Genomic DNA, 12319 nt, shown 5'->3' with positions numbered 1-12319 from the left:
CTCACAACATCATCAGAATCAAGGGGGGGGAAGGAAGAAAGAAATTGGATCACTTTCGGAGAAACGTAGGAAAACAACATGAGGGTCGGAGGGTTTAATACAAAAGGGGGGCAAAATAAGGCGTGGTTTTTCTCGGGCTTTCTCCTGAGAACCCGTTTCTCTCTCTCATTTTTCTGTTTTTGCTGACAATACTGAGAGTTGATTAACTATAGTTATTGCTGAACTAGTTAATCGGTCGTTCATGTCTGTAAAGATATGTTTAAAAATTTCCTCATGGTATTATTAAGGTTCTTTTGCGATCTTGGAAATCGGCGGTTGGTGATGTCAATGGAGAGAGGTATAAACTAACGCATCCAACAAACGGTCAGCCAATTGACAAAGGCTCCACGGGAAGAGAGACATGGACAGTTCCACGGGAGCTGAAATGCTAATCCCCTTTTTGCCTTTCTTTTATTGGCTATGTGACCTCATAACCGTCTTCGCATGCATGCATCCATGGATCTTCGTCCGTTTGTTGATGCCCGCATCAACCCTTGTCATTGGTATTTTCTTAAATAGAAAAGCTCCAGGTGAAGAGAGGGCCGAGAGAAGTGATTTTTGAGATTGCCTGATGGCTCAAATCCTCACTTTTCAGGCTTTTCCATCGGACCTAATCGTATCTTCAAAACCCGGATGGCCTGGTGTGACAATAGTGATACGCAGATGATGTTCCCAAGGTGTCATGCTCGGTTTCCTGTCCTTTCACGGTAATTCTCTGGAGGCCCGTGCCAGTTTCTGGGTGGCTCTTGGCAGGCGGCGATTATTCCCTGCTCTTCCTCTCCACAAACATCATTTATCTATCCCCTGTCCGTAAGGCTGCCTGCTGCTACCTACTCTGACGGGAAAGGAAAGGGGCGCAAATGCCTCAAAAAGGGCTCCCATTAAAAAGATGTACATGATTCGTGACACAAACATAGTACTTTACGTGCATAAACGACAAAAAAGTGATGAAGTAATAGACGAAGCTGGTTACAACAGCATCTTGAATTTTAATTCTAATCCGCCATTCGGCTGAGACATGCGGCAAACTATTTCCATGGACACAGGCTCTATCGCTTGTGCTTAATCACTCTCGGGTAGCCTACTAATTACTCACCAACATTTCCCAACATTTCCGGGGTTAGAGTTCATTAAAGAGTAAATATGTAGTCATGATTTACGTGAGAGATGTTCTCCCTGTCTCAGTGAAATTAGGAGCGCAATATGTTTCAGTTAGAGATCCCATTTAGTCACTCTGTAATATTCACAACTATGGATACATGTTGTAGCTAGCCTGTAGGAACTTTCAGCAAAGTATATAGACGGGATGATTACCATCGCAGGTGATGAATCATCATCGACATTAGGACATACGCTCTGTGAAATGCTTGACTGGATTAAAGCCGGTGATGGTTAGTTTAACCTCCACTGGCACCTCGCCTTGAGGGTAGATCGTATTATTGGCGAGGGTTAGGTGTTGGAATCGTATTGTCATTGGGCATCTCAGGTTTGACCGGCAAGTTTATGTTGAAAAGACTCAGCTTCTCAACGTGTGTTTACATAGCAACCGTTGAAAGGATAATTAGTGCCTTTTTGTTTTAAAGCCCTCGGATAATATCAGCGAGAAGATAGAATGGCGAACGGTGGCTTGAGCCGCGAAATTAAGAGCAAACATGGGTTGGTGGAACGGAGTTGGGGTAACAGCGAAACTGAGAGATCACACAACGTGGTGAACCCAAATTGTGGGATGCATCATCGCCAGATGCAACCATCGCGGCCCAAAATGAGGGCCAAGAACGGCTAGCAATTATTCTAATCTTTCTTTTTCTTTTTATTTTTACCTGATTTTCTTTCTCTCTTTCTCTCTCTTGCTTTTTCTTTCTTTTCTTTTTTTTCTTCTTCTTCAGAACAGGCAGCGTGTGTATATACACCAGAAATATGAAATCAGGTTTTTACCGAATGATTTCTCTTGTATGAAGAAAAAACATACAAATTTCTGGAGAAAAGGCAGCATTGAGCAACGAGCATGGCGGTAAGCAGGACGGGATGGAGGGAAGATGGTAATAACAGGGTATTATTCGACAAGTGTCTGTCAATTTGACATCACCACTGCTTGCTAACTAACGATCAGCAGGCAAGGAACGGCGTTGTCACTAATAAAGCATAACTGGATTGCAGCAAACTGCCCCAACCGTCTGTCCAAGTCCGGGCTAGCGGGCTTACATTGTCTGTAATCGTAGGCTGATGGCTCAAGGCTAACAGTAGCCCGGGTTTGGGCGTCATTGGCTGCTTGCTGCGAAACCCAATGCACACTACCTTGAGTGCAGCGGAGGTGAAAATGCCCGAGTTGTCAGTGGCTGGTTTGCCTCATGCCTCTAAATAATAAAGCAGCCACCATCACCATCTAATTACCAAGTAAACCGAGAACGGAATATCCCAATCTTCCCTCATTGCTTCTTATTTCCGTTAGGGATGGGGACATTTACTTGGAAATTTAATTAGTCACATATGTATGTGAGAAATAATATAGATTTGTAAATATAAATTCTTCATACGGACGGAGTAGATAAAAGACTTTTTTTTTGGGGGGGGTAAATCTTGTTGGAACTGAGAACATATAGGCATTTTGTACCCTGTATAACCTTGGAAATGGAAGTTCTGGGAGAAGACCTTGGAAAATCAGCTGTCATCGCCAGGTTCCAAAGAAATATCCATGGATGATGTCAGGGGAATATATGAAATAAAAGCAAGCAAGCCAGTTGACTTTCCTTTCTTTGAGATAAATCACACAGGCAGTTTTCTTTCTCGCCCGCTGGCAGTGTAGCAGAACAACAGCCATCTCTGGACAATCTCGAGTTTTTGGGGCAAACCGACTTTTGAAATTGAATGAATGAATGACGAATAAATAGGAAAAGGGTTCCGGTGGGGAGAATATCCGGGAACATCCATGGATAGGTTGTGGATGGAGACAGAATAGATAACTAAGTAGCTAATTATTAATAGAAAGGGAATGAAATGGGATAATACCCGTCGATAGAAGGAACCCCGAACAAGGTTAATTTTAATTCTGACCAACTAGTTTAGTTTATGTCATACCATTATCATTCTCTTTTCCGCCAGTTATCCTCGTTCCCGGTGGGGTTGCTTGCTATGCCGGGGGCGCATTCCGGAGCTGCTCCTCTACGTCATCGCTGCCAAGTCCCAGGGGACAAGGCGCACCTCCTGGTTGCTTCTTTCGCTGGTGGCTGCTGCTGCTGCTTCCAGCGGGTGCGTCTCCTGGCGACGGGGTGCTCCTGCCAGTGCCAGAAATCCCCCGAGCCTGATAGATAATTAGATACATGCTGCAGCTTTCCCCCCCAAAAAAGCACCTAACCTCCGGCAGCCAGCAGACAGCAGCCAGCAGCCAGCAACCAACAGCCTACACTACATCCAACATCCAACAAACCAACCACCACTATTATTAGTATTACTGTTACTGCAGCTACCTCGTCCCATATCTACAACCGCAAACACCACATACGCTACTTAGAACCCGTTACACCACCCCCACTCCCGAGTTAATATCTCCATCAAATTCTCCCGCTTACACTCTCCCTTCCTCTCGGCATCTGTCAAGAGGCCTCCCGCGTCACCGTCTTTATGAGATGCCAGCCTTTGCCTGAGTTGTAGTCTCCAGTTTCACGACGAGGATCAATTCTCCGGCAGTGGAGGAAGAGCAAGTGTCATTAGCAGCATGAGGACACCACCGCTGCCCTCCCCGGTCAATGTCCCGCCGTCGCCGTCCGTGGCATCCGCCAACTTCAATCATCATCGACTCCCCCCGAAATCTCACCCCGCCAGCAATCCGGGACCCATCTCCGTGTCTGACCAGGACAAATTGTTGTCCTCCATGCATCAATATGTCTTTTCTGGTGGTGACTCGTCCGTGAAATCGTCTCTCGCTGGATCTTCCCTCCCGAAACATGGCCCTGTATCACCTCTGTCTTCTCAAGCCTCTCGACATGGACGGCCCGGACTGCCACCTCGTGGTCAACGCCAAAGTATGCGCACCCTGGAAGAATTGCGGAAGAGTATGGAAGCGACCTTTATCTATCACTCACGTTCGGGCTCTCGCGTCTTCAGCGTGGATCCTCCAAGTTCGCGCCCGGAGATGAAGTTGTCTCGAAAAGCCATGAAAGGATTTTCCTCTACGCCCTCATCACCCTCTGGCGCCCCAATCCCTCTAGGTTCACTAACAGATTCATTGAAGTCTAGTGTCCACACTGATTCTTCATCGTCGTCTCGCACAATGAGATCGTCTAAGAACGTAGATCCCTCTGAATTATCCGCATATCCTTTCCCTACACCTTCATCATATATTTCATCTTCTATAGACGGATCTCTCGATTCATTGATTGATGAGGCGCGTCCAATCGCCAGACACTTTTCAAAAAGTACAACAAGGCCTCGAAAGAGCAAAGCCTCATCAACGACAAACACTCCTACGGGATTAAATGGCTCGTCTGGGAAAGATCATTTCCTACCCTCCGATGCTGACCCTATCATGGATGATCCCAAATATCCCAACCCAAATCTCTATGACCTCTCATTGATGTTGAACTCCGAACCTGGACTGGATGCTTGGTGGTCGAATGTTGTAAAGGCCCTTCATACGCATTTCGGTGCCGAAAGAGCTTCCCTAGCGGTTCCGGGAGATAGTACTGATTTGGAGAATGTGCCATGGAAACAAAAAGCTACGTACAATTTGTTTCGATATAGGAACTCTCCGCTAAAGGGGTCAATTCCATCTAATGATCCAGACACTCCGTTAAAGGATGCTTCTTCCCTGGAAGCCAACGAGCCGGATAACAGGCAAAGGGAAGGTAACTCTTCAAAACCGAGCAGCCAGGCTCCGGCCACGTCGGCAAAACGTCCCTCTCTGACTGCACGTCATTCATTTGCTGGATTTTGGGAACATCGGAATGTTGATATCCGTGACAAACCTGTGCCACTAGGTAGATCCGTACGCATGGAAAGCTCTATTGACTGGGCTTCCATACATCCTGGAATAAAAATCTATAGGAATTCAGCGCCGTCGAGAGGTCGTGGCCCAGCCCCACCATGTGATGATCAACCAACCCAACGCGGGCCATTCCAGCAATTCGTAGATCAGGTAGAACGCACCCCTTGTCCATCAGCTGTCGTTTTCTCAGTTCCACGTCCTTTGGAGGTCGAATCGGATCCTCTAATAAATCGAACAGACGTGGTGAAACTCTTTGGACACATAAAACCTGCTGTTTTAACTCGACAATATTCTCATGATCCGATGGCATCACCACTATATGATTCTGTGACTGCACAGGCGGCGAGAGATGACTTCATACAGCCAACCCCTGGAGCTACCGTTTTTAATGAGCCAACGAGTTGCAATATTACCGTTAATCTAGCGAGCTTGTGCTCTGCATCATGCAGAAGCACAACCACGCAGACAATGACAGAACTGCGCCGGCCTTTCCAACCTATCTCTTCATGTTCAGAGTCGTATGAAGAACACGAACAAATACCCCGGTCGCCGTGGTCGCAATCCCCTGCCCCCTCACCTGCTCCCCTGGAACATCCAGAGCAAAATCCCTTTTTTGCTGGAGGTAAAGTTGATCAGGAGGCCCTTGCCATGAACCCGCCGTCGCACAATTATTTCAAGAATCAACCTGTCGAGGCCATTGGCGTTGACCGTTCCAAAACAGTAATACACATTCCTTTAATACATTTGTCGAAACAGGCAACCTCTTCAAACACATCTAAATTCCCGGTTGCCATAATTTCCATTCTCACTCCGACCATTCCCTACCCAGCGAACCTAAGGAACTCACTGGTATACCTCCTCCCACACCTAACTACCTCATTCTCCCTGGCGCAGCAGTATAGTCAACTCGAGAGGCAACTTTCAACCTCGCGGACCCAGCGATTTGGCCACATCTTGGGACTTGGCGGAACCTTTTCTGATACCAACAGTGAAATAGAATTTGTGGCAGAACTTAGCAGCCATGTTAACTATACCATGGGGGAATATGTCCCATTACACGACCATTCGAAAATCTCAGGCCCGATTCAGCGATCTAAAATGAGCAGACCCGAATCTTCACTGTTAATGACCGGAAACCCAGGCTTGGAATTTGGTAGCAACTTTCAAACCCCTGGCTTCATGTCCCAAAATTCCACGGAGACATCTGATAGCTATTTCAATGTGAACCAGATGAGTGGCTTGACTAACCAACAAAGATTACGGCAACCAACTCCTATACGCAATCCGTCCGCTTCAATGACGTCGTCTCTATCATTCAGGGACAAATCTACAGAGTTTGATGAGTTAGCTTCTAGTGATGTTGCTCTTGTGCCCAGCCCGTCATCAAGAGCTCCTAGCACAATTATGTCACCACAGGGATTCTCGAGATATCCATCATCTGCTTCGATTGCAACACAGCTGCATCGAGAACTTTTATCACGGCCAATCCCAGACACCATATCCCAGCTAATTCTCAATTCAATACCCTTGCATTTATTCTTAGCGAGGCCTCGTACCGGAGAGGTGATTTGGACTAATGATAAATTCGATCTGTACCGAAGAAGTCAGCCCCAGGAGCAACGTGCCAAAGATCCATGGCTTGACGTGCATGAGAGCGAGCGCGAGAACCTGCTGAATGAGTGGGCTCAGGCACTTCGATCCGGGTCACAGTTTACAGAGCGGGTCCGAGTCAAGCGCTACAACGACGAGTCAGCGTATCGGTGGTTCATTTTCCGTGCGAACCCCCTGCTTTCCCAGACAGGAGAGTTACTATATTGGATTGGGTCGTTTCTTGATATCCATGAGCAACACATGGCTGAAATGAAAGCAGCGCAGGAGAGAGAGATGTTTGCAACAGATGCAAAGTACAAAGCGTTAGCCAACTCAATACCTCAGGTAGTATTTGAGGCTTCGGAATACCGTGGGCTTATCTCAACCAATGAGCAGTGGCAGCTTTACACTGGCCAGTCTCTGGATGATGCTCTCAATCTAGGATTTGCAAAACACATTCATCCAAATGATCTTGAGAAATACGGCATCTTACTCCCTCCAGGAACCATTCCAGAGCGTGACAATCCAACCGAGTCTAGTTGTAACATAAATCCATCGCAATCTCCAAAAGCGTCCAAAGAAAACCCACAGTCGGGTTCAAACGGGTCAGCGACCGAATCTGCTCCATCTTCGCGATCCAATTCACTTCGTGATGAAAATGGTGGACGTACGAAATATCCTGGGTTGACCCTTGCACTTGAGGAGCTGGTTGAGAAGGGCGTAGTTACGATACATAAGGACGAAAATGGCAGGGTTTCGTACACAACTGAAATCAGGTTTCAGTCTAAAGGTGGGGATTTCCGATGGCATCTTGTACGTCTCGTGAAAGTAGAGACTACAAATTTTGGCGATGGCGGAGCTTCTTGGTATGGCACTTGTACGGACATAAATGATCAAAAATTGCTGGAACGCAAGTTAAATAAGGAGATGGAGTCGAGGACCAATTTCTTCAGCAACATGTCCCATGAGATCAGAACACCGCTGAATGGCATTCTGGGAGCGATTCCACATATTTTGGATACCCAGCTTGATTCTGATCAGAGGCGTATGCTTGATATCATCCATAACAGCTCTAACAACCTGAGTGAACTGGTTGACAACATTTTGGATGTGTCCAAAGTCGAAGCTGGGAAGATGAATATTGTGCGTCAGGTGTTCAACGTTCGCTCGGTCGTGGAGGAAGTGATAGACACGATTGGATCGAGGGCAATTGACAAGGGACTCGAGTTGAATTATCTGGTTGAATCAAATGTTCCAAAAATGGTGTTTGGGGATAGATTCCGAATTCGCCAGATCCTCCTGAATTTGATGGGTAACTCTGTCAAATTTACGTCTCATGGAGAAATTTTAACGCGCTGTTCAATCCACCACGACTCCAAAGCTTCTTTGAATGGATCGGAGATTCTTTTGAACTTCGAAGTTGTTGATACTGGCAGAGGATTTAGCAAGGCCGATGCCAAGCGGCTAATGCAGAGGTTCAGCCAGATTGAAGGGAACGGGTCTCAGCAGCATACTGGAAGTGGGCTGGGCTTGTTCTTGTCCAGGCAGCTTGTTGAAATGCATGGCGGACAGCTAACGCCGACAAGCAAGGAGGGTCAAGGTTCCAAATTCTCGTTCTTTGTCAAAGTGGATGAAGTTTCATCCCGGCCCCCGACTCCACAGGAACTGTCCAAAGATGGCAATGCCGCTCGATGCATGGAGCTTACGGAGGAGAGAAGTGCCCCGAAGAGCCCGTCCTTGCATGAGTTTTTGTTCAGTCCAGATACAATGGACTTGCGCCCTTCGTCAAATCTGGATGTCTTGAACAAGCAAATTTCTTGCTCGCCAATGTTGTCGAATCTGGATACGCCTAACTCAACGTTTCCCGGCGCAACTCCATTAGAGACTTGTCAACCTGTGGAGACTGGACTTTTGGATATATCCCCTCCACGAGCAACTGAGACTGAAATTAACGTTGTCAATGACTACCTTCAGGAGTCTACACCTATCCATTCCTCGTCATACAATGTACTGTTAATCTGTCCCTTCGACTTTGCCCGTGAGGCCATCAGAAAACATATCGAGCAAGTGATTCCTTTCGATGTCACATGTAATATTACTTCGATCCTTCATGTGGAAGATTTGAAAAACATGGTTGGCAGAGGCGACTGTCCAAATTTCACGCATTGGACCATCGACCTCTCGGACATCAATGATGTCAAAGAAACTATGAAACTGGTTCTGCAGTTCAACAGTAATGCTCTCACAACACCGGCAGCGTCACCGACACTAATAATTGTCTCTGACATCAGCCAGAAACGTGAGATGAGAGAGGAATACGAGAAATTCCTCGCTACGGGGGGCAACATGTTCATAGTTCCCAAACCCATTAAGCTCTCGTCACTCTCAAAGATCTTTGACCCCTCTGATCAACGGGAATTGAGCAAGGATCGGAATCAGGATACGGTGCGAGAGATGAATAATAGTTTCAAGATGATGTCGAAGATTGTTAAGGAGGTTATTGGAGATAAGGGATATCGGGTCTTACTTGTGGAGGATGATGAGACTAACCGGACGGTATGTGGATTAGGACCCTTTTGGGGGAGTCCCCTTTTAAGCAGATTCTCTAATTTTTCCCTCCTCGTTCATAATAGGTCATGTTGAAGTATTTGGAAAAGGTCAAATTGGTCTCTGAAACTGCCAGCAACGGACAGGAATGCGTTGACATGGTCTTCTCCAAAGAGCCTGGCTATTACTCACTGATTATCGTAAGTCCATTTTTTATTCCCTATTCTCAAAATACTTGGGTATTACATCCTCTTTACTCCCACATCCAACCAGCTAGCTCACCATGACGCCCTCCTTCCAATACTACATAGTGCGACATCCAAATGCCCATCAAAAACGGTTACGAAACCTGCCAAGAAATCCGCTCCTGGGAGCAAAGAAACCACTTCCCGCAAATCCCCATAATGGCCCTCTCCGCAAACGCAATGACTGATCAGATCGACAATGCCTCCCGCGCCGGCTTCAATGGCTATGTCACAAAGCCTATTAAGCATAATGAGCTTGGTAAGATGTTGATGGAGCTGTTGGATCCGACCGTGCCGCACGTGTTGCTCAGGGATCAAAGTAAATCGAGGCGGGGTTCGACATCAGCTGTGGAAGCAGCAGTGTCGAAGCCATGAGGAGTTTTGAGGTTTGGGGGATACTGAAGTGACAAAATCCTGCGTCACCCAGGTTTTTTCTTTCTTTTATTCATTTTTATTCATTTTATATTTTACTTCTTATAATTGGTGAATGCCAGGGGAATAGAGGGAAAATGTGAATATTTTCTCCATCTTGCTGCCGCTGTTCATCAAATCCATCATCCCAACCTACTCCTTCCCGCTCTCACTATCACTCCCATCCGCCTTTTTCCTTGTCTGGCATAAAATACTACTCTATTCAAATTTTAATAGACAGAAGTTGTTTTTTTCTCTGCTCATCTCCTTTGTTACCGGTTCAATTTTCCATCTCTGGCGGCGGGGATGGTGGAAATAGGGAGTTAATGCTTGTTTTCTTATATATGTTCTTCCAACTTGCTCAAAAAATTTGGTTTTCTTGGGATTCTTGTATGTCACAAAAGTTAGTTGCTTTTTGATTTTTGGAATTAAATTGCTTGAAGTGTGCAGGCAGATTGATCATTTTCTTTTTACTTTCATTATCCTTCCCTTCAGTTGTTCATACCTTTTGTTTTTGTTTTAATTACCCACACGTGTCTTCTAATATTCTCCTTTTCTTGTCAATGTATTCCCTTCAGTTTATATATATATATATTCATATTCTCTTTTATCATTATTTACATTTCTAATTTTCAGATTATCATCTCTATTCAGCGATCTGCAAATCTGCCCATATGCGACTTCTGCTTCATATGCTGTTGGAATTTTGAGAGAAGTATAGATATGCCAATGAAGATCTTGTTCAATTTCACTGAAATTGTTCAGGTCTTCTTGATAAATGAATTGTGAAATCAAATTGCATGTTTTATCTCTATCTTCGCGAGATGTGTTGCTTAAGCTTACCTCAGCCTACATACAGTCAGTGACAGCAAAAAAGAAATTTCATATTCAGAAACACAACCGGCCATCATCTACCTATCCTGGGAATTAAATTCCTGCATCATCTCCTGTCCCACAAAATGAAGACTTAGCTCAAAAATGGTGGCTGTGCCTAGGACACAAATTGTTGAGGAAGATGCTACTGCTGCCAATACAGTGAGAAGTAGGTAGGTATGTTTTCCAGACCCAATCAGCGGCTAATCATCCAAACCTTTGTCTATGGCTTATACCATCAGCTACGTCATGGTTCGCAGGGAAAGCTTGATATGTCTGGTTCTTGTCCAATGTCGTGCTTAAACCCAGATTATGACTGTGGAGGCAAGGTCTTCACCCCAGGGGTAGATGACTGATTTCTGATTTCCCTTTCATACTGGAGTCTTCATGACCGACAGGACGGGGGATACGATACCGTGGTTGACATAACAGGTACTTTTTTATTATTATTAAATGGAGTCTTGACTAAGACGTGATGCTTTATAACTATACCTTGCTTCGATTGAAAAGCGGACGCAGATATTGATCTGTCGTGTTTTCCATTGGAGGCGAGTCGTATAATAGTATAACGAAGTACTGCGTACCATGAGAAAGAAGCAAACAGAGGAAATAATCGATATATTTCTACTCCGTAGCTCTTCCAGGCGTATATGTATCTCCCTGTACTTTACATGTACGGCACTTACTGCACAAGCCTTCGGCCATTCGCGCAGAGGTTTTGGCGGTGTAGAAGGGGAAAACTTTGGCAGCAAACGTTGGAACGTACGAAAGGAAAACCTGATCTTGTCCCGCTAAGAATCGACGGTAGTTTAACGCTTTCAGCTTCCTTTTGCCTTTTTAACTACGGGTTTGGTTCGTCCCCCCATGCGTTCCAAGAGACGGTTTCATCTCTTTTTCGTGGACAGCAGCAGAAGGTAATAGTTGTGTGGATCATGGATCATTGCGCCGTGAAACTTCCAATTCTCTCGAGGGATAGTTATCTTTAAGTGACCCCCCAATAGAATAAACGGCATCCGCACTGTAGTTACGGCACATATTTGAATATCCGATCCACACTCCGATTGCGAAGGCAGAAGGGTGAAAAGGGAAATAAATTCCGTTTCCAACCGCCACAATCGTAACTTTAACAGGGCAATCAGACGCTTTGCCCAAGGAAGTTGGTACTCCGTACGTAGGTAGCTAATATTAGTTAATAGTATTCTTGCATTCACTTTTCCTTTCCCTTCTCCTTTCGTCATTATTGGTCTGATAAGTTATTATTTATTTATTCTCTCCCCCGCCGATTTTCATATGTTGTGTGTTTTGTGCGTATGTGTCATTGGAATAGGTGCAGCAGGGAGTAAATAGTTAAAAGTTTCTTTTATAACTACCAGTAAACTCCAGGTCCTGTGAGATTTTTATTTATTTATTTATTTATGTATTTATTTATTGCAAACTGGCACAAGAAGTTAAAATATCTTGTGCTGCACGCATTGAGCTATACGAAATTAACAGCGCCTAAAATACGGAGCAACTGATGAAATCATCTCTACCCAACGGATAGCGCCATTCTCCGATTTGTATATCCTCTGCTGCTATCTCTCTCCATATTCCTCTCCTATTTACCAATGACTTCTACTCTATTCCAATCACC

General features: G+C 45.3%; 1 protein-coding gene across 1 annotated transcript; it reads left to right on the top strand.

Annotated features, from left to right (window-relative positions):
- Window positions 1-3751: 3751 nt before the first annotated feature.
- On the top strand, window positions 3752-9777 carry PAAG_07139 (histidine kinase D5; the record flags this gene model as incomplete). The annotated part of the gene is made up of 3 exons (XM_002790857.2): window positions 3752-9166; window positions 9244-9357; window positions 9469-9777. The coding sequence occupies 3 exons, from the start codon at window positions 3752-3754 to the stop codon at window positions 9775-9777; spliced, it is 5838 nt and encodes a 1945-aa protein (XP_002790903.2).
- Window positions 9778-12319: the final 2542 nt, after the last annotated feature.

The sequence above is a fragment of the Paracoccidioides lutzii genome (assembly GCF_000150705.2).
Source record: "Paracoccidioides lutzii Pb01 unplaced genomic scaffold supercont2.22, whole genome shotgun sequence".
NCBI classification, from domain to species: Eukaryota; Fungi; Ascomycota; class Eurotiomycetes; order Onygenales; family Ajellomycetaceae; genus Paracoccidioides; species Paracoccidioides lutzii.
This window is presented reverse-complemented; position numbering and strand designations above follow the sequence as displayed.